Source organism: Sander vitreus, chromosome 6 (assembly GCF_031162955.1).
Source record: "Sander vitreus isolate 19-12246 chromosome 6, sanVit1, whole genome shotgun sequence".
In the NCBI taxonomy this organism is placed as follows: Eukaryota; Metazoa; Chordata; class Actinopteri; order Perciformes; family Percidae; genus Sander; species Sander vitreus.
The window spans coordinates 32,571,314-32,594,280 of NC_135860.1; the positions used below are offsets into that span (position 1 = coordinate 32,571,314).

The 22,967-nt window shown below is 42.8% G+C and overlaps 1 protein-coding gene across 4 annotated transcripts in view; it reads left to right on the top strand.

The window, feature by feature from the left end:
* Positions 1-22,967, top strand: part of vps13b (vacuolar protein sorting 13 homolog B) — a 352,525-nt gene that overhangs the window by 219,964 nt on the left and 109,594 nt on the right. For all 4 annotated transcript variants that reach the window (XM_078253791.1, XM_078253793.1, XM_078253790.1 and 1 more), the window contains 3 exons: positions 4,212-4,415; positions 10,046-10,172; positions 11,656-11,799. In XM_078253791.1, coding sequence (XP_078109917.1) covers positions 4,212-4,415; positions 10,046-10,172; positions 11,656-11,799 — 475 coding nt within the window. The remainder of the gene's footprint in view (positions 1-4,211; positions 4,416-10,045; positions 10,173-11,655; positions 11,800-22,967) is intronic.

The following is a 22,967-nucleotide window of genomic DNA, read 5'->3' on the forward strand; positions in this document are numbered from 1 at the left end:
TTAGTAGCCGGGACTGGGTCTTATATTCTGCTGAGTCGCCATGTTCCACGACATCATTTTCCCCTCTCACTCCGAGGGCTGCTCAGCGTTCTAATTCCGAGCCTTAATTACTATAATTGGTAGATGCAAATTAACAGCAATTGGTCTTGACTGGGGTCATAAATCCACAGCTCAGAAGTTGCTGAACTTCTGGCAATTCAGAGCAGACCACCATAGGCAGGGGTGCTTAACTTACTAAGTAATTGCAAGTTTCATGAATCATAATGATTATGAATTCCCCCTCGGCGCACACACAGGCCCATTGGGACCTTGCTTTAAGCCACTGGGAGTCATAGCAAGCGGATTGAGAAGCCACTGTGCAGCTTTGGCCTCTCCATATCAGAAATACCATGGAGGAGCTCCTGGGTGCTAATGGTGTTGGCTAATAGCATTTGTAGCCACAGAGAAAGAATATCAAAAACCTCAATTGAATACTTTCTTTTTTGTAATTTATTGAGCGATACTACTTGTGCTGCTCTCACAAAACCTCTTGCCTTTTGGATGTTCCTTTTGCGTACGTGCAGACCCCACCACAACATGCCCCATTACTATTTCACGTAGAGTATGTGCTCTTTTAATTCAAATATACAGTAGTTGAGGTCTGCTCAAAACAAAGAAAACGGAACACTTATGAAATATAGCACATGTGTGAGTGGTCCGAACCTAATTTAGCTTGACTTGGCCGAATTAAGCCTGAGATACCAATACAATTGCTACTCCGTGTGCATGTTCTACTAGGAGAGCAGAAGCAGAGGGCCCCATCTCTCTTAAACACACACTTACAGACACTTGCACACACATATTTACATACACTCCTGCCTCTGTTGAACGTGGAAGCAGACATGTATTGCTTGTGATTGTTGGGGAAATGGAGTGAAAAACAGGTCTGGGGTTGTGGGTTCAGGTTGCGGGTTTCAGAGTGACGAGATCCAGAAGCCAGCGGCGTTTGGTATTACCCTGCTGCTTCCTGCCCCATCGGCCTGGGCAGGGGATGGGGATGGGGATGGTGGGGTGGAGGGGATGGATTGAGTTTGAGAGAGGAAGGAGGGAGGCCATTTAAAGCCAAGAGCCACGGTACACCCTGGCCCAAAGGATCCCTTCGGCAAGAGTCTTTTACACAGCCCACTGCTCCCACAGTCCTACCTTCGGGCCCCGAGCCTCAACCAGATCCCACTGTGGTTTGTTTTACAACCTTGAACCGCACGTAGCCTTCAAAAACCTTAGCCTGGCAATCAGGCTCTCCCAAGATTTCACTTTCTCTCTTTTTCAACAAGTCCTCTTACTTATTTACCCAGTGGCTCTGTTCAATGTGATTCTGTATCCATGTAACACGTTCAATGTATTTCACTTTATTTTTCTTGCAATTCATTCTCTCCTATCATGCAAGTTCTGTATTTCAAGTCTGGATGCTATTTAAAAGTTGTGTGCAGCAGCAAAGTAAATCCTTCACTGGTTGCACCTAATGCCTCCATGGCATGCAGCAGCAGTGTGTGACTACATGAGCTCATTTGCTATTCATCAGTATATTCCTGTGCATTAGCTAATGTGTGTGTTTACTGGTGCATTGTGCATGTGCCCCTCCTTGAATCCTTTTACCACTTTAGCACACGTTCCCAAATCTGTTACATGTTAAGCACTCAGTCCTCCCACACGTCTACTTAATAACACAAATCATAATTGATGCTCTGCCCAGCACATGCACAGACCCAAAGAATGCTAAACAGAGGAACATAACTTGTAATTAATTGCCCATTTGTAAATGTGTCTGCATATCTTCTGTTCAAAGGAATTTGGAACATCATTTTTTTTCTCAGTGATGAAGTACCAGTGGGTCGCTCTTTCCAAGTCCTGCATTCTAGATACATAACACTGCCATGCCTTCACGATTCTGTCTGCTGTTTCCCACTGCAGGGTTTGAATTGGATGGAGGTTTTGACTTTGTGCCATAATAATGTTGGATGGGAGCCCTCATATTTCAGCTCTGATGCGAAATCGGCCCAGTGGCTTTTCGGACTCAAATTGGGTTTAAATTGTGTCAGAAGAGGGAGAAATGTTTTTAAAAATAATAGCCGTGGATGCCATGAAACAGAGCGTTCTTACTGCAGAGCTTTTGATCCGTTTTTATAAATAGCAGAATTTTGTCATAAAAAATAATGTTTCTGTGGTCTTTTCCTGCAATTAAAATAAGGTTGGCTCAGGAACAAGGGCAAAACTAAGTACTTGTGTTTGAGAAAAATGTCTCTCCCGCTCTCTCTCGCTCTCTTTCTCCCCCCTCTCCCTTCCCTCCCTCTATGCCGTCCTCATCTGCGAAAGCATGTCATTTATGACTTGTTATTTGCAATTTGCTCCATATTTTCCACATGGTAGTGGCAGGCAGATGTCTGATAATGGCATGTGAGACCCAGCAGAAGGGTGTGTTCCACCTGCCCCGCTCTGTATGTTTTTAGTCCGTCCTTGTATACGGTGGGCAAAGTGAGTGCCGTGCTTTCCCAAGGCATTCTCTGATTCCTCTTAGCCAAGCAGTGTGGTCTTCACATGACCAATCAAATATGTCAAACCACCAGTGTTTTCCCCCCACATGTACAACAAGAAAATCTGGCTTCAATTATTATTGCACCCCAAGGGGAACTTCCAAAATTCCTCCCCTCCTCATTTGTCAGAAATGAAGCTCTTTCGTTTCCTGCGATTGGCTGAAATATGTCTTTTGATATTAAATCACACCGGTTTCCACTGGCTGCATGACCAAGACAAATGTTTATCATATTTATTTATGTCATTGGAGATGACCCTGCAGTTCAGCAACGCAGAGACTTGGCTGCAGACTCCCATGTAATGTTGATTATGAGTAAGAGAGTCTCCTAAATAAGCTGAAGTTAAGAGATAATTTGGAAAGCATATGAGGTAACTGTGGTTTGTTTAATGTGAAAAATACAGTTTTGGGGTTGGGGAGGGTGATGGAGGTACTGTTACAAAAGCCCTAATGAATCTAGACTGACACATCCCACCCAAATCTTACAGGGCTCTTGGTTTGATTTATATTATACTCTGTTGATAAATGTGGTTCCAAATGTTGATTAAGGATCTGTTTCACTTGTTTGTATGTCAACAAATCCAGCTAAATCCAGTTATACACCTCTGATCTCCCATTGCCATTGTTTTTGTACTTGGTGCTTATTGTCATAACATCACGCTCTGGTAGAGGCCTTTCCAGTGTGGCTAAGGGAGGGAAACGCTATATGAAAATTGCCATTGACGTTGCCGAAACAAATAGAACTACTCATGCTGCCACTACATCTGTAGCCATTTTAAGCCCTTATTTATACCATTTAAGCTCTCATTTGAATTCACCAGCACAAATAAACATATCATAACGAACCGAAAGCCCTGATGTCATATGCAGATGTTGAATTTTGATTATTCCTTTTGCCTCGTGAATTCGTCAGGATCTTGTCTCTCAAAGGCAAAATAGATGACATCACTTTTTCTTGGCGCTGATGGGACAGTGTTTGCTCACTTGACTGTAGCAGTTCAAGTGCAGAGACACCGCTGCCCACTCCTGTCATATCTCTACATCTCCTCTACTATATCACAGTTTGTGTATACTGTAGAAGTCCTGTGTTTCTGGAGACAGAAATAGAAAAAGAGAGAGGCGGTAAGAGTCTCCACACTACTGTGCCGTAGAGCCAGGGGTTTAAGCAATGTTTACTGCCAATGATAGGCTGGCATAAATCTGAACTTTATAAAAGGCAAATGATTTCACCTGAGGCCTGCGGGGCTATTTGAGGCCTGGCTGTACCAAAAGCTTTGATTTAGTCATAAATCACCCTGTAACAAACTAAACCACTGCCTAGGCGAAGGGAAGAAAGAAGTCAGTAGTGATTAGGGCCTGCTGCCAGAACCTCTTTACTGGTTCAGTATTACAGACTACCTGGTCTACTCCTGGAGTCATGGACTTCATTGTAATTGACTATATAAAGTACAGCCTGACCCAATGTGACCCCCACAACAATAAATAAAACCTATTCATGTTTTTTTTTTTTTTACGTTTTAGGTCTGTTGGACCTAGACACCTGCTTCTTGAATATGATTTGTGCACATTCCACATTGTTAGCACACTACATGATTCGTAAAAGTCACTCAACTAAATAGCGTTTTCCTTCTCTTCCCTCTAGACGTGCATTGCACCTTGGCATCCTGCGTGACCCGGGTTCAGAGGTGGAGGACCGGCAGTATCAGGTCGACCTCCAGTCCATCAACATTGGAACGGCTCAGTGGGAGCAACTCAAGCCAGAGAAGGAGGGAACCAAAGGAGGTGTGTCCGTGGAGAGTGAGAGGAGTTCCCAGAACCCGGCCCTGGAGTGGAACATGGCCAGCAGGTCAGGAGACACTTCACCATGTGCATTTTACGACTAAGGGGAAGATGCTGCAGTATGATTACATGTTATTCATTCAAGTATTTTTTTTTTTTTGTTAATATAGTAAATAATTGTTGGTGCATTTTGAAAAGAAATCATCCACTGTAGAATAGTAAACATTCAAACAACAGAATAGAATTGAACTCTTTACAAAATGTTCTGTTGTCTGTAATATCTGATCGAGTCATTGACTTTACACAAGCCAACTGTATGCTTACTGCCCAGCACAAGCCAGTACAGCGGTGAACCAACGTGACCGCTGAAACACTTAGTAATCCAAACAGAGCCGTATATATATCGCTATCAGTACTGTACGTCTCAAACTAGGACTAAAATGTTGGGCGGTTTTGGAAATAGGGTTTGTCAGGTGGCCAGAAAGTGAACACCGTTGAGATTCTTAGTCCAGTGGTTCAAAAAACCTTTTCAAGGCAAATCAGACCACGGACCCCCATTTGATACGATTTCCTCCCAGGGTCCCCATCTGATAGGATTTGTTCTTTTAGATGTTTTATTACAGTGTCTGAAGCCCATGTCCAAAATATTCATATATTCTGTCCCTGGAAGGTCACTGTCTTAGTCTATTTGATGAATCCCATATAATGACAACAGCAAGTATAATTCACATTGCTGCGTGCGTGCGTGCGTGCGTGCAAACTAACTGTAAATGGTGAATGTCCCAAACTGTATCTCATCAGTCTTTATGTGGGAGCAGCATGTAGTTATTGAGTTAGCGCCCTATCATGGAGCCTCTCCATGCACAGTCATAATTACAAACCCTGTCATTTTTTTTATAGACTCGGGAGCTAAAACAAGCACAAGTGTAACAGCCTGTTTGGCCCCACATCCTTTTTTCCACTCATGTTTTCAGAGGGAACAGGCCCAAAAATCACAGAATCACAGGCAAAGACTCCAGATTTGTTCCCTGTCAACTAAAAATAAGCCATGTGGAAGAATGCAGTGCAGAATCAACACAGGCCTGACTGAGACTGTGTGCCCTCGGGTCATCAGAGATTAGAGTGATGCTGGCTGAGAGACACACACCTTCTACGTGCAGACACAGACAAACTCAGGCACACTCTCTAATGCACACGCACACAACCAATCATACATAGTCATCAATAACACTGATATTTTATTTACTGTATGACACACACACACACACACACACACACAGTATGAATATATGATAGTGGAGCCCTTCAAGTGAAACAGACTGCAGCTGATACTGATGCTGAGCCTTCAGCTCTGAGACCTGCCGTCCTGCCTCTCTCTCTGTATCTCTCTCTCTCGCTCTCTCTCTCTCTGTATCTCTCTCTCTCTGTATCTCTCTCTCTCGCTCTCTCTCTCTCTCTCTGTATCTCTCTCTCTCTCTCTCTGTATCTCTCTCTCTCTGTCTCTCTCTCTCTGTATCTCTCTCTCTGTATCTCTCTCTCTCTGTATCTCTCTCTCTCTCTGTATCTCTCTCTCTCTCTCTCTCTCTCTCTCTCTGTATCTCTCTCTCTCTCTCTCTCTCTGTATCTCTCTCTCTCTCTGTCTCTCTCTCTCTCTGTATCTCTCTCTCTCTCTGTAGCTCTCTCTCTCTCTCTCTGTCTCTCTCTCTGTAGCTCTCTCTCTCTCTCTCTCTCTCTCTCTCTCTCTCTCTCTGTATCTCTCTCTCTCTGTATCTCTCTCTCTCTCTCTCTGTATCTCTCTCTGTATATCTCTCTCTCTCTCTCTGTATCTCTCTCTCTCTGTATCTCTCTCTCTGTATCTCTCTCTCTCTCTGTATCTCTCTCTCTCTGTATCTCTCTCTCTCTGTATCTCTCTCTCTCTCTCTCTCTCTCTCTCTGTGTATCTCTCTCTCTCTCTCTCTCTCTCTCTCTCTCTGTATCTCTCTCTCTCTCTCTGTATCTCTCTCTCTCTCTGTAGCTCTCTCTCTCTCTCTGTATCTCTCTCTCTCTCTGTATCTCTCTCTCTCTCTCTGTATCTCTCTCTCTCTCTGTCTCTCTCTTCCTCTTCCACCCTCATTTTCTGTCAGCTCCCTCTGTATACTTACTAATTGGGGCAAAATACTTTAAAAAGTAGTCTGATGTACCTCTTCCAGGTTTATGAGTTACTGAGTAAAGTTGAGGTGCTGACTACACTGACATGGGTCAGGCATCATTTTAAAAAAGCATGTCAAAAGCAATAACGCGGCCATTTTAAATAAGTTTGGTTATTTGAAGTTATTTTAGTTCATATTTTTCAAGTGTTTTGGTATGTGTTCACTTTATTGCAAAGTGTTTGTCATATTTGAATAGAAAATAATCAATGCTGTTTCCACTCCGTTTTTGGGTCAGTTAAAAGATAGAAATCCTTAAACCGTATTGTTCCATTTCAGTAATGAAATGATGAGGCATCATGAGGCTTTCAGCCAGAGTGACTCAAAATGAGCAAGTAGAGCTTTAGTTGTTGACATGTCAACAAGACAATGAAGTGGACCTATGGGATGTTTTTCCTAACCACTAGACCACCCTGATTTCTTTTTACTCTCCCTCTATTTGTCCCCAGTAGTTTTGACCATCTATCCCAAAATCCTCCTTTGTCTTGGCCTTTGCTAACCGTGCCAGGGTCTGTTGTCAAACCGCCCTTATATGTAGCGGACCTGAACCTACGTTACTGTCTTACCCTCTTATTACTTAGTCTGACAAGCTCATATGAGCAAAGGGCTACTGAGGCTCAATCCACTCCCAATTTGTCTCGGTTGATGAAAACAGGGCTGCTTGGGCCTAGTGCCAAGGCCAGATTGTCTGACAGGGCAACAAGGTGAGATTTTGGGCTCCAGAAGATGCTGAATGCCTTTTTGAGTAGACTCAACTTTCTTTAAACAAACTATAGCTGCAGGTCTGGATTTCTATTCAGAATTTGATTATAGGATGACCTAACACGTAGCTTAACAGTTACTTTTTTACTCCAAGGATTGACACACAGTGTTATCTGTAACGGTCACATTGGCTTGTTGCCAATGTAAAGTGTCGTAGTGATTACTCATTTCATTATCAGAAGGTTTAGCTTTGTCTGTTCTCGTTTCCATATCCTCAATAATTGAGATTCACACCAGTAAGTCAGCATGCTTTTGTGTGATCACACTGAGGTCAAAGTTGCTGCTGTTGGTTTTTGGCTGTGGTTGCCTCCTTATTCCCCTTTCCCCTTGCCGTGGCAGGAGACAGCTCTGGAAGCTCTGTTGGAAATTGGGCTTAGCTGTGCTGCGCTGTATACCCCAGCCTCAGCCACCACCACGACCGAGTCATAACTGAACATGTGATTTAGAATGTTCCAACACACTGAGGAAAGGGGAGTCAAGTTCACAGCTTTACTTGTCTGCTGCAATCACCCGCAGAAATACACCACCTCGGTTGTAACAAGTTTTGACACACACCACTTCCAAAGTTCACACCTTTCCCTCATTCCCTACATCGATACCTCCCCCCCCCTCTCTCTCTCTCTCCAGTTTTGGACTGGCATGTTCACTCTGCAGTTCTTTAGGTTCAATTCCAGTAGTTGCGGATCTGCAGTGGCCTCAGTTGGCTTCCTGAGGTTTTGCGAGGAAATTCCAGCACTATGGATCCACTGACAGCATCTGTCCTCATCACAGTGTGTAGATGCCGGCTAGGAAAGACCTGTGTCATGGAGCTGTGAACTTCTCCCCTCCTGTCAACCACCATGTGCAGGCCTTTCTCTTTTTGACCACTTAGTTAACACTGTGTAGCTTTGTATGAAAACAAAGTCATTCTTTCCATTTTTTTTTCTGCTTTGTACCACACCCATTAAAAGGTTTGCACACACACACACACACACACCCACACACACACACAAACACACACAGAGTTCTCCGGCCCAGTCAGGGGACCCCATAATACTGGTAAACCGAGCCTCACGCCTCCTAGCCTTGCTGGTGAATGATAGCACCTGTCCCCTGCAACGAGACACTCATTGTTTCAATCCCTGTCTGAGGGGAGATTAGCTGACACCAATTGGCCTCACAGATCATTTCACCTCCGAATTAGGCCTCCCTTAACCTCTCTACGCAGAGAAATGTGTCCGAAAATAATCCCTTAAGGGCACTGGTAATGCACATTTGTGTAGCAGAAGTGAATATGATATTGGTTCTGGTTGAGTACTGTACTCCAGGCCACCTAGAAACAGGGCCTTTTTTAATCCTGGCCCACTATAAATATTGGAAGCTGTATCACTTGATTGTTTTAATAGCAGCAGATGTGGCAATTAACACCACTTTATAAAGCCCCCTTGTATATTTGTTTTACTACTAACAAATGTTCCCACAAATATGACTTGATTGTGGAAATGAACATTAGTGAAATGGAGAGAGTTGATGTGAGAGGGTCTTTATTTGATCTTGTGTATACAATTAAGGGGTGTTCTCAATTGAGACTTGTCAAATAACGTCTCACTCTGTCTCTGTAACCATATTCAAGCTTCCAGCTAAAATGTGTTAGACCAGAAATTTAAAAAAGCTCACTTATGGGAATATTTCACAGGTCTGGCCTGCGAGAGACAAAACATTTTGAAGTATTTTTATTTTGAGTTCAGCTTTTTGTCCTACTGGTTTGAATTTAAAAAGCCAGAGCAAGTTTGAAATATGTGTCTGCCTGTCAGCTAAGGGCAAAACAAAAGCTCAGTTTTGAACATTTTGTGGTTTTGACTATGTTGTGTTGACTTGTCATTCCTGGGCAGATGGGACAATGTTACAAATATTTTACAATGGTAACCATGACAAGTTATTAGTAAATAAAGGTTGGGGAATGTTATTGAATAAGTGGTCCCTTATGGTAGCTGTTTGCATCGCAGTATAATGCTAAAATCACTTCAACCCTGGGACTATACACTATTACCTAAAATATAATTCAGTAATTAATACTTTTGAGATGAAAATGTCCATCCATGTAATCCCTCGATTACAATAATGACCTCCAAATGTCTATATTTATGCCATCATTTTTCTCAGTTATTAACAGAATATTAAAGATCCGATATTGTAGAAATGGTCTTATATGTCTTTTTTTTTTTTATTATTATAAACAAGTCAAGGTGCTATATAAATACTATGGAAGTATCAAAACGCTCAATCCACATAGAAATGCACACAGTCCGTATTCAGAAGCTGTGCCTTTAAACGAGTGGTCAGGACTTCCTTGTGATGGTTGTGATGTCACAACTATACTATATATAGACAGAAAGTGCCGCTACAGTGTCGTTAACAGTCATTCCCCGGCTGCAATGACGGTGCAGAGACGCCCAGAGCACATATATGGAAAACCTGGAAACGGTGACCAATCAGAGCAGACTGGGCTTAATCCAGAGGGGGGGCTTAAAGAGACAGGCGCTAAAACGGAGCGTTTCAGACAGAGGGTGAATACAGGTATATTCAGATGGACAGTATGAGAAATATAAATGTTTTTTTAAACATTAAAACTTGTAAACATGTTCTAGTAGAAACCCAAAATACAAGTATGCACTTGAAAATGACCACGATAAAGGAACTTTAACAAGTTATGGAACTTATCTGAAGAGGTGTCTGCTAATAGTTTGATCCTGTATGTATCTCTGTTCAGTATCAGGAGGCACCAGGAGCGGCGGGCCATCCTGACACCAATCCTGACTGACTTTTCTGTTCGGGTGACTGCTGCCCCAGCCATCATCTTCAGCAAGAATATATCCCCTGACTGCGGACAGCCAGAGGTCAGCATCCACTCAACACAGCTTTATATGAATCTCTTAAAAGTCTTCATTTTTTCTGCAAGAGTGTATTTTTGTGTACTGTGGCAAGTTAAGTCAAACAGTCAAAGTGAAAAGTCATCAAATTACAGTATCAATATTTCTATCTTCTCTCCTCAAACTTTAATATTTAATAATTAATAACAACAGGTCCTGAGGATGTAGAGATTTGCTTAAATGAGGATTTTCTAAGAAACCCACAATGAGTCAGAGGTTGCATATTTTTCTTTGTCTACTACGCAGAGGTGTGTTCACTTACACTGACATGTAATGCCCTTTGACTATGACCTGTTATAACCATGATTGTAACCATTACTCTCACAAGCCATTGTCCATATGAAAATAGACATTGATTATGTGAGATGTCAGAAGTATTTACGTTTTGGTTCTTAACATACAGTAACTTACTCATTAGGATTCCCTCCGCCAGTCCGCCGTGTAATGGAGGCTTTTGACCCACACAGTTCAAACCTTTCTGCTTATACAGCTGATGTTTTCTGGCACGGCTCTCTGCGACTTCCTGCCTCTTTGATGCCTCATCCGTCCACGTTAACGTTCCCCTTGACAATGCGTAACAGCTAATCCATAGTTTGCACTGATGCACGCACGCACACACACACACACACACACACACACACACACACACACACACACACACACACAGTGATTTGTATAACTCCCTGAGATATGGAGACTCAGAGCCAGTAACAACACAAACTGGACTTTGAACTACGTAGTGTAGATAAATTACAACAGTTTGTATTATAAAACTCATTCATTTTCAACTAACTCCCAGTTAGATGTATGCATGCTTACCACACAAATGTAACAGCTATCTTTATTGAATTATTCATTTATTCATTGTAATCTCTATATGTTCTGCTGCTTTAATCTACAGTCAACATTTTTACTCACCCCTGCAACATATTCTGTAACTATATGACACTATGACACTGTGTTTAAAAATTACTGCTACAACTACTACTAATAACAATCATATTGATTATACACGTAATATGTTGTGTACATCTAAATCAGAAAATGTGTATTAAAAAGTGGGTCTTAATAGATCATGTTTACACAGTAGTTGCCAAATACCATTGTGTGTAGTTACTGTAGGTCTGGCCCATATGTGTGTGGTTGAACCCAGAGTGTTAGTGAGTGATATCCTGTTAGATGTAGCCTCCAGGCTGAGGTTTGAACTGCTGGCTGTGGGTGGGACCCTGGAGAGGACCGAGGGAAGAGGGGAAGGAGGGAACAACTGAGCTAAAGGGAGCAAGACAGAGGGGAGATAGAAAGTAAATAGACCAAGAGTACAACAACAACAAAAATAGAGAGAGAGAGAGGCAGTGCATGAGGTCACAAACCCTCCTGAATGTCTTTCCTGCTCTCTCCACCCACCTCCCTCTTTTCATTTCCCCCTGTCCTGTCTCCTTCATCTCTGTAGGAGGTGGTGGTGTGTGGCCACTCTCTAGATGTAAATGTGACCAGCAGTCTGGATTTCTACCTCAGCGTTGCCCAGGTGCAGCTTCTTCAGCAGCTTCTCAGAGAGAACTTGGTGGGGATCGACGCTCCTGAGAAACGTGCTGAGGTACGTACTGTAATCATCAACAGCTCTCGATTCAACATGTCCTTCCACTTCTTCAGTCTTTAGTTTCTCAGAAGTATATAATATATCAATTCTGCTGTACTCCAAAACACACACACACACACACACACACACGAGGTCATATGAAGCCTTGCTCAACAGTAGTTATATTCCCAACCTCTATCTATCAGATCTTGCCCCTCAGATCACCTCTCTCTTGCTGATGATTAAGATCTTTGTACCAAAGTTTGACATCCATCCATTAACAAATTACTGCACGAGGCTATGCCAGTGTTGCTCAAAAATATATTATGACCGTTTTTCCTGGTACAGTGCCCCTAACTATCACCCCTCGCTGTTTTGGGTGAATCTAACACATTTAAATATTTACTCACTCAAAGCAAGGCGGTTCTCTAATGTGACCTTAGTTTACTGTGTTGTACTCAGCTGCAGCTTTCAGGGCGCTTTCTATTGTTTACAGGACAGGGAGCTCCCAGGCGCCATTTGCCCCGTCTGACCGCTTAATAAACCTTTCTAATGGAACATAATATAAAAATATTTACCAGCTGTGGTGAGGATGGGAGTCATAGACGAGGGAAGTGAGTTGACAGAGTGATTTTACTGTTATCTCCTCTTAGGATTCTTTACGGGACGCTGTGTGTACTGACGTGCAGTGACTGCATCAGATGACTCAGACTCCGTAAAGGCTTCTGTGAAGTGATGTGGTTGGATTACTAGGACAAGGAAAAAAAACGCATTAAAGAGATTTATGTACAGTGATCACTCGTTTCTGTTACCACTACAGAATGTGCTTGACAATCCTAGTAACTAATACAGACAATATGTGTGGTACCATCTTTTTTATATATTCACAGAGCCAACTGTCTCCTGAACGCAAACCAACATCACGAAATCAAATGTTAAAATGGATTTGATGGATTTGGATTGACAATCAAGTCCGATTTGCTGTTGTGCAACACTATAGAAACTCACGAGGGAAGACATAGTGTGAAGTTTGCAAACTTCTTTATTTATTCATTTATTTAGTTATTTATACAGTTAGTCAGGAGTTAGGAGGTGCCTGCTGTGCATCTGGTTTTGATTTGGGTGATCTCGGAGCCCTCACCCCTGACTTGTAATGATTCATGGCTTGATTCTGTTGAGGGGCAGCTAACGGCTGCAGAGGGTTCATCCAGGTTCAAGGCAGGATGAGAAAGTTCAGCAAGCAGCTATTCTGGGAGGTCCATTGGCAACAGTTTAAAAAAAAAAAAATAGTCCTTTTAAGAAAGGTTTATGGATTTTTTGTTATACCTTTATTTCTCAAGGCAATGTTAACTTTTTGTTTTACCCCATTTGCCAACTGTTCCAGCAACAACTAGCTTCACATACACAAAAAAAAAGCTTCTTTTATGATTTCAGTTTTCTGTGCATTTGTGCTGAGCAACTCCAGCCAGAAGAGCTGGGGATTAAGGGTATTGCTCAAAGGCACTGTGACAGTAGCTGCTAAATGTTATGTTCTTTTCCCCAGCCATGTTTCGCAGTTTATCCAAAGATGGGAACAATCAACGTTTTGTTCAGAAATTCACATCCAACCTCTGTGGTATTGCTCCCTTCAGCTGGATTAAGTGAAATTGAAATGACCCATAGGTCCAGAGTGATGTAATATAATGATCATCAATCCACAATTGAGAAATGAAGTATATATGCTTGGGAACATTCCTATGCTTTCATTTATTATTGGCTGTTTGGTCACAGTTGTTGGGAACTCTGTGTTTCACTTTTTAACTTTTATTATACCATATTAATTTCAGGTGCATTATACCATGTTCTTTACTCATTCGGTTTTATAGTAGTGCCATTATGGAGCGTAACAGTATCATTAACACTGAGGTCAGTCAGTGTGTGTCTTCACCTCTGTGCAGCTGCAGAGCATGGAGGTTACTCTGAATAAATGTGGTCTGGCTTTGACTTTTTGGACACACTCTGTGAAACTATTTGTACCTCCATCTATCTCAGTGTCGTAAGTCTTTTGGCGGCCGCATCTGTCCGGCTGCTTGGCCTAGAACCTGCAGAAGGAAGGTCAGTTTGACTAAGACATGGTCGGGTCTGCAGGAGCTTTATTCTACAAGCTGCAGAGCCCTCTAGTGGTGCGTTTAACTACAGCTATCATGACATTCCATGCTCAGACCCCAGCTCGTGAGGGCTGCTTCTCTTCACCTGCAGTCTGCTCTGCCAGCAGCCTGTCTACCCCCTGCTAACACATTAGACACACCACCATCAAATAATATCACTAGTATGTGCACTGACATTGTTTGGAGTATGAGTTTGGAACAGGTAAAGGCTTTTTGATGTTGTTAGAATAGACTAACTGGATAGAATAAAACAGCCTGTCCACCCCTGCTAACAGCTTAAAAATAATAATCATAAAGTTCAGATGTATTTCCAATTGCCAGTTTGCGCGTATCAGAAATCTGGAATTTCTGCATGTATCTGTATTTTTTATTTAAACCTAACTTCCGTAATGATATTTATAGTATTTGACAGTTTAGTTTGTACTTCCTTTATACAACCTGTTCAAAGGATTCAATTAAAAACAGGTCTTGGATCTCTTGCATCTGGTGCAAATGAGTTGTTGCTGTGCTTCCATATCTCCTCTCTCTCTCAGTCAGCGCTGTCCCCATCAAGAGTTTAAATTAAACACTGCTCCTTGCTTACTCTCTTATTTCCAAATCCTTTCCTTGCTCTCTTCTTTCCTAGACATTTTGAGAACACGCTGTTTGCCTTGAACAGATTCTCCACAATCCCGGGCACTGATTTCAAACATTTCCCATCGCCCCTCACAGCTGTGTTTTATTGTCTGGGTTAATGGATTTGTTTTGTAGAGGCTTTTGGGTTCCCTGGCAGTGGTGAGGCAAGCCAGGCGCGTGGGCAGTATGTGCAAGCCTTGTGTGTGATTTCAGTCATTTCTAGTCACTGAGCTGCACTTCGAGAGAATCTGTCCACACACATACGCACTTTTATTATGACCCTTCCATACTTACATACAGACGCTGTCCAAGATTGTTATTGTCTCATAATCTGTACGTTCTGTGTAATTGTGCATTGTAGCCAGTTCCATAGTTTCCATGCCGGTTTCCACTTAAATCATGATTGAGATGCAAAGCAAATGCAACATGATTTCTAAGCGGTCAGTACGCAGATTTGTTGCTCTGTAAGTCAATGCATTATTAGGATGTTTATCGCAGCATTAGCTACGGTCCGTCACAGTTTGACTTCATCTCTGTATTTTTTGGTTGATGGTAATGATGATAAAGCGACGCTGGGTTGAGATCAGGCAGCTTTCAGCAGCAGGAGGTCCCACAGCGAGGAGCTATGAATAGATGATAGAGCGGCTTCTGGAACTTATCTCAGCGCTCTGTCATCGGCACTGTCACCCAGCAACACAGAAGTGTATACCCTCTCACACACATGTGCACACACACACTTGCATACAGATGGTCCCCACATTCCATGCACAGTAACTGCCTGCAGCCTTTTATTTGGGAGCCAGTACTGTAATACTGCTTTATGACTGAAAAACTGATCTGTGTGTGTCTGTTTGTTTGTGTGTTTGCGTTCTTTGTCAGCTCTGCTATGATGTTATTTGAGAAGTCTTCCTGGCGGCTTCTCATTTCAATGTCTCTTCTCTCTTAACCACCACATCTTCCTCCACACACGTATACACACATCATTCTCTTATTTGCCACCTCAATGCCACCCATTCCTCTAAGCAGATTGTATAGTGTAACCTCGCATTGTTGGCATCACTGTCTGGCTGCCATGCACTTGCCACAATGACAAGCTCCCAAAGTATTTTAGTGATGTCCCACAAAACTGGTTAAAAGCCAGAATAGAGAATATTCTATTTAAATGCTTCCCTTGTCCCATGTTGGTAATGTCCCTCTCTCACACACCCGAGCAGAGGCAGCCCGGGTCAGCCATGTGCTTATACCACAGTGTGAGAGGAAAATACCCTCTGGTGCAGGGGAAGTCCCGCTCGGCTTCATCCTCCACCTCATCCTGGGATGATTACACGCATGGGAAACAGGGCTTTAGACTTCCTCCAACACTCATGCACACACACACACACACACACACACACACACACACACACTGATGCCAGTGCACACACAAACAGCACCCATGTTCAGGACAAGGTATCGGGCCTCACAGGAACCTCTGAATTAGTTTTTAGTAAACACACATGGGGCAAACCTCTCAATCAACCATTACCTGCCTTATCTCTATTCTTCCTCTCCCCCTCTTTTTTTCTCTCTTTTCTTTTTCCTTCTGCTTCGTATCACTTACAACATAAGTTGGCATTGTGAGGCTATATGCTTCTCTATCGACCACTTACTTTGTCTTTCTTTCTCAATCTCCGGCATCATTTAACAATCATCCAACTCAGCTTTCATTCCTCTTTTTTTCATCATTTTCTTCTCTTTTCCATGCTCTACGTCTTCTCCCATTCATCTCTTTTTCCCTGGCGGGACTGGCACAGCTGGTTGGAAAAGTGTTGGTCCTTCCAGAGCTGGCTAGTTAAGCAGCTAGCTGGCTGACGGTGGAGAGGGTTCCTCCTCTGGAGACAGATAGAATTTGACAGTCTGTAGATTATGATCTTACTGTACTATTACATCTTAAACGCCTGTGTTAAGGACGCACTCACACGCAAAGCTGGACTAATGCAGCAGCGGCGTAGATCGCCAGCCAAGACGAACCGCTGTAAGAAGTGAATTTACAGTAGGCACGAGCACGCTGGTCGGGAGCTGGTTTGGTTTGTCAGTGGGTTTGGACAGCAGTTTTAGGTTATTAGTGGGGAGGAGGCAGCGTTTTATTGATGCATGTGATTTTTGTGCACATCATCCACACAACCACACTCAGCTACAGTTACATGTGTTGGGAAGGTGAAGATTTCAAGTATTATTGTTTCATACATTTTAAAGTTGTCTAATTTTAGAAGCCGATTTAAGAATCAAAGCTTTCCAATGTTTTGTTTGTTTGTATTTGAAAAAAGCCCATACTGTGACACCTCAAATGTTCCTGAACTAGTATTGCATAGACAGACCTTCCTCCACTGCGCTGCAGAGGAGGGTCTGGCTAGTCCACACTGCATTCTGGGATGGGAGCAAAACGCGCTCTGGTTTATTGGCACTTCTTTAAACCAATCACAATCGTCTTGGGCGGCGCTAAGCTCCGCACAGAGCCTCTGCAAAATATCCTCGAAAGGAACTCCTTGGTGGAACGTGTACGTTCAAAAGTAGTTTTAGTCGTGCAACAGAAAACTCAGATTGGACAGATAGTCTAGCTAGCTGTCTGGATTTACCCTGCAGAGATCTGAGGAGCAGTTAACTATAGTCCTCAGAAATCCACCAGAGGTTAGAACGCCAACACAAAGAAAGAGGAAGGGGACGGACATCCGGCCGAAAAGAAGGATATCTGGAAGAATATCCGGCTGAATTTCCTGCGCCACCAGAGCAATCCCAGAAGTGGAACGTCGTGGATATAGACTAGCCCTGAACTAACTCTTTTGCTTGCAGATAAATAGAATGACAAAACCCATGAAACAAATGAAGGCCTTTCTGCACCTCAGTCTTCCAAATGCTACCAAGTGTTACATTGTGGGAGAATGGAAGCTTGTTGACCTATTCTGCCCTGTTGTATAACAATTTAGCTCTTGTTCATGTAGGAGTATTTGCTGAATGTCAAGTGCACATACGAAGGCTTATGTAAGCCATGGTGTTGTTGACAAGCTTGGCTCAGTGAGCGACCTGGGGCTGGATCCTTGTCTGTGTATGTTTTAAAGTAAACCATTTCCAAGGCCGCTCCTCTTTGTGATGAGTGTTTCATATTGTCTCTTAGCTGTTGAGCTTTGAGAACTGGAGTTTCTCTCTCGACCTTCTGATCTCTTCCAGGACAGTCAGGTGTCAGAGGAGCTTTTATGTGCTCTGCTGGCCAACAGAAATAGGGAGACATCAGATGCGAGTGAAAATCCAAAGCATGGAAAAGGAACAGAGCAGACAGTAAGAGAGTGGAGACAGCTTGAGAGAGGATGGCCAAATGACAGAGAATGCAAGCGGGAACAAGTAGTAAGGGAGAAATCCACGGAGATGAGACATGACACAGTGAGAAAAGGAGAGTCTGAATCCGGTGTTTGCTTTGATTCCTGGTTCTGTCCAAAGTATTTGTCTGTAAATGTGGGAGCCGACGATCCTTACAGGTCAGCTCTTAACCAGTCTGTCTGGCTATTAACCCTCTCTGAGGGCCAGATCTCTTTCACCCTGACCTCTTCCCATCCTGCTTAGCACTGTTTTCCTTCGCCCTGTTGCTGCTGAGAGTAATAATAAATAAGGCTCCCTGCACAGCCATCTCCTTTTCCTTTTTGGCTGCCTTGCATCTGTTAAGTAAGAGTCGTTGTCTCAGCTTATCTTAAACATACATATTTTCATAGCCAGTGTTCATCTCACTGCCCTTCTTTTGTTATGAAAACGTATCTTTTTTTTCCCCCCCTTTTTTGTTCATGTCTCACTGACCCTCCTGTGTGAATCAACTGCTAATTGACAGCCAGTCATAACAATTCACCTTGCCTGTTCAGCCCCCGCACCCCAACCAACCTTCTTCTCAAAGCATAACCGTGGCACATTCTTAAATTGGCCCCTTGGAAACTCAATCTATTTGAGATCAGTAGCAGCTGAATTTGCTCTCTCCTCAATCGGTTTTGGCAAAATTGGCGTGAAAACTCCAGATAAAATCACGAAGGTTGGAATTCTATTAGAGCAGGGAAACAAATGGGACCTTTGAGGAGAGGCAGCGGGCCCCCACCGTGAACCCCGGGATCGGGTGTCGACTCAGGTGAGGAGGAGTAAGGAGTGCCCTCTCTCTCTCTGCCTGCAAGGGAAACCGGGTCACACACCCAGGGGACTAGTAAAAACAGGGCACACCAGGCCAACTAGTACAGACACATATGTACACACACCATAGTAGACTTTGTTCAGTGAAAAAGCCCACATTTTTTGTCTGAAGAGGTGAAAAGAGGAAACAGATTATTTTTTTCTTACACCTGTATAAGCAAGATTCCACCTAGAATAACAGGTGATGGAGCGTATTGGTTTCCCTCTCTGTAACTAAGATGGTGTAGTAAAAGTGTGTGTGCACGTGTGTGCTAGAGCATGCATGTGAGTTCGCATGTGCGTACATACATGTATGTGGATGACATTTTTTTTCATTTGACTATTCAATACAGTATGTATAGTATCCTGCGGTTGACTGAAGTACTACAGAGTTCCTCTTGGACTTCTCTCATTTAACTAAATATTTACCCCAAAATGAAACCCTAAAAATTCACACATCATTCCATGCTTTTGGAAGATTTTCCATGGGTGCACATTTTCTTCTTTTTCTCCATGTCTCTATGATACTTTATCAGTTCACATAGGGGTAAAATAATATGACATTCAACATTTTCACAAGTGATTAATTGTCATTTGTCAAGCAGAAATTTCAAACATTTGCTGGTTTTAGCTTCTTAAATGTGAATATTGGCTGCATTATCTGTTTTATTATTGTAAACTGACTTTTTCGACTTGCAAAACAAGCAACTTGAGGGCTCTGGAATATTGTGCTGGATTTTTTTTCACAATATATAGACTAAACAATGTATTATTATTATTATTATTATCATTTAGAAAATAGACAAGACATAAGTTAATAATGGAACTTGTCATTAGTTGCAGCTCCACAGTTGCAACTGTGAAATCTGTTTAAGTACATGTTTGAAGAACCAAACATTATTCTATGTATACCTCAAGTGCTATCTATGAATGTATGTGTGAAATGAATGATGTCTTTGTACTCGAGGCTTACGACTGGCCCTGAAACCCGATAGAGGAATGTAAACCCAAATGAAATCTAGGCAATGATAGATATGCACGGATAGGTGCCATGTAGCCACTTGAGACCCAACTCCAGAACATAGCTCAGATGTTTTGGATAATCAAGAGGTGGGCTTGATTTTATACCTCACCTGTTTCAGTTTGTCTGTTTGGAGCTGCTCCGGTGGTTCAGATGTGCATGACAAAGATGAATCATCACATGCACCTCACATATTCCAACACTTGGAACAGTCCACTGGCTAAAATCCATTCTTGATAATGTGTTCATTTGAGTTGCAGTATTTTGAATTGCCAGTACTCCAGCCAGAACGGAAAAAAAACTCATGTGTGCGGTGATGACTTAGTTTCGCAGTGTAATGTATTACAGGTGTTCCTTCCATGTTAAACTCTGCTTCTGAATCCCACCAGTGCAGCCTGGTGATCAGCACCTGAAATTGTTCCTCCATCCACAACTTCCTCTTGACCTGTGCTTGTCCAAATGCAGCCAATGTATTCTGAACATCATTCATTTCATTTTTTTTAGCCAGCTTAACTTCTTCTTCTGGATTTTAACTTGGGTCTTTTTTTTGTACTGTACTATGTGTCCTCTAGCCTTGTCCTCTGTATGTCCCCCTTATCAAGCCCCCAAGCCCCCCGCTAACCCATATGAGGGGACAGGGGGTCTTGCATCATTCTCCTTTGAGAACCTAACATACAGCACATCAGAGTCTATGCCTCGCTCAGCCCTGGGAAAACATCCAGAGAGAAATTAAAGGAAGATTACTTCAATCCTCCTCTTCTAATTTCAGCTCTGTTAATAGACAGCGAGCCAGGATTGTTCCTAGCTTCACGCTGCGCTTTGAATTCGTACGCAATCTTATGCACGTATTTTTGTGCGTTTGTCCACATGTGCGCAGCTGTGTGTGCTCATCTCTGAATGCATATACAGGCTGGTGTGTGCTTGCAAGTGTGTCATTTCGCAACCGTGTGTGCGTGCGTGCGTGCGTGTGTGCTGGACCACCTGGAGCTCATCTGCCCCCCTTCTCAGCCCTACACCTCTCACCCTGTCCTGCTCCATACAGCCTCATCTCACCTCGTTGTTTTCCTGCTGTTGCTGTTTCCCCACGATGTTGTAACTAAAGCAGAGAATACAGACATGGCCGCCAGGCAGCGCAGGGAAGCGCTTCAGAAGAACACTTTATGACCTAATGAAAGGCATCTCCGCTGCTTTTTGAAGTCTCTCAGACGTCTGCTTTCGTGAACCACCGAGCCCGTACTGAAGACAATGCAGTTTGAAGTCTCTTTTGTTGTTTGTTTGTTGAAAACATAATGCCAAAGCTAATGATGTTAAGTTGAAAGCTTGGATGAGTGATCTTGAGGGCCAGGTTGAAACCTGATGATTACTCTGCTGAATAGCTCTCTGCTGTACTGAGGATGTGTTTTCCCTGTGTGCGTGCCTGTGAATAGTGGTGCATTGCCACACTTTACCTACGAAATATAAACATGAAATGAAAGAATTACTTTGAATCAGTGCTCTTACAACCACTTCTTTGTTATGGACCAAACAAACAAGTAATAGACATTTAAAGTCAAATTGCAAACACATTGTCTAACAAACGTCGAGATTTTACTTTTCATTTACACACAGGATTTCTCACAGTAGCTCAGCCCCAGACCCTTCACACGCACAACTTTTAGACGCCACCGCCACCATCAAGCCCACCTCACTCAGGGACTAATGGCATGTGTAAATACCGGAGCCTGAATATTAGATTAGAAAATTACCCCCACAGATATCTCAAAACTAAATGGGGACGGTGACAGCTAATAAGAGCCAGTTGTTCTCCACTCCATTCCCATGGAAAGAAAGAAGGGAGGACAAAGGAAAGAAAGTCTGATGATGACTTTGCTGCTATGGAGGACAGGATCACAGCAATTAGGGGAGACCCCAGGGTGCCTCTGTCTCTCACTTTCCCTTTTGTTGTAGCGTGTCTTCTAATCTTACCTTACTCCACATCTGGCCTTCATCTTAATTTAATCAGTTACCAAATAAAATGTTAGGGGTCTGGTTGCTGTTGTCCAGGGATGTAAGACAAGGAGTTAATAGAGATGTTTTGTGCAAATGCCATTCATTATCCCTCAGCCACATTCTTTCTGCCAAGTTCTCCATCTAGCTTTAGATAACTTTATCATAACATGTCAGTGTATCTACTGTCCCTGTTTTGTTTACCATATGGCTGATATCTTGTTTATCATTAATGATGAAAGCATTTGGTGATAAGGTCCAGGCAGCAGCATCCGATTCCAGCCAAGAGATTATGTCGGATGAGCAGAGAAAGTCTGTGTATCATTTCTGAAAACTTACATCATGGCGGTCAAGCCACTTTTCCCCTTTGTTTGTTTTCACTAACACACTTGTGGTGTTAATCTAGAAATGGCCGTCTGGCATTTTTGAACACTTTCTTCACCGAATAATACGACTGCATTGCATCCTGCTTATACAAACAGCCAGTGTTATTGTAGTGATATTGGGTAATTCCTGCGTGTCCTCACAATCACCCCTAACCCAAGCATTGGCTTTGATTGGTGGATCTGAATCAGGGTTTCGGTTTAGATTGGTGGATCTTTTGAGGATGACTAAAGCAATAAGTCTCCTGTTGAGCTTTAAGGGTGGTGTCTGTCAGACCTTTTAAATCATTGTTGATTGCTAAAGCTTACGAGCGGGTCATGGTGGGTTTGGCGAGCTTCTCCCAGGGCCTGGAGTCTTACCGGGAAGGCATTGGTCTTAAACGCAACGTGTTGCGCACAACCCTGCAGCCTGCTGAAAGTCAGAGCTCCAGATCCAGCTTTGCTTTTTTTTTAACAAAGCAATGGCAATCCGTATTCTATTTGTGGCAAAGTATTTGTAAGCAAACTAATGTCATATGCAGCGATAGGAGAGAATCGGTTTTGAAGTTTAATCAATTATTAAACCGAGGCTTTGGCCGCCACATATCCCAGAGCCAGGTTTTAGTTGAGCAACATACTGTCGTTCCCCAGATGGACCACATTAACTCACCCTTTTCACAATCCTTCTTTTTTCATTCTCCAGCCTTTATCATTTTGCATCTTTGTGTTAGAGCCAAGGCTTTTCAAAGCCATAAAGCAGCTATAAACATCTCTGTAATCATGTATTCTTGTCTGCTCATCTTTTCTTTGTTTTTTCAGTTAGGTGTTTCACAGGCGTTCCTCTTTTTCAGACCATCCGGGTCATTCTCGGTCCTC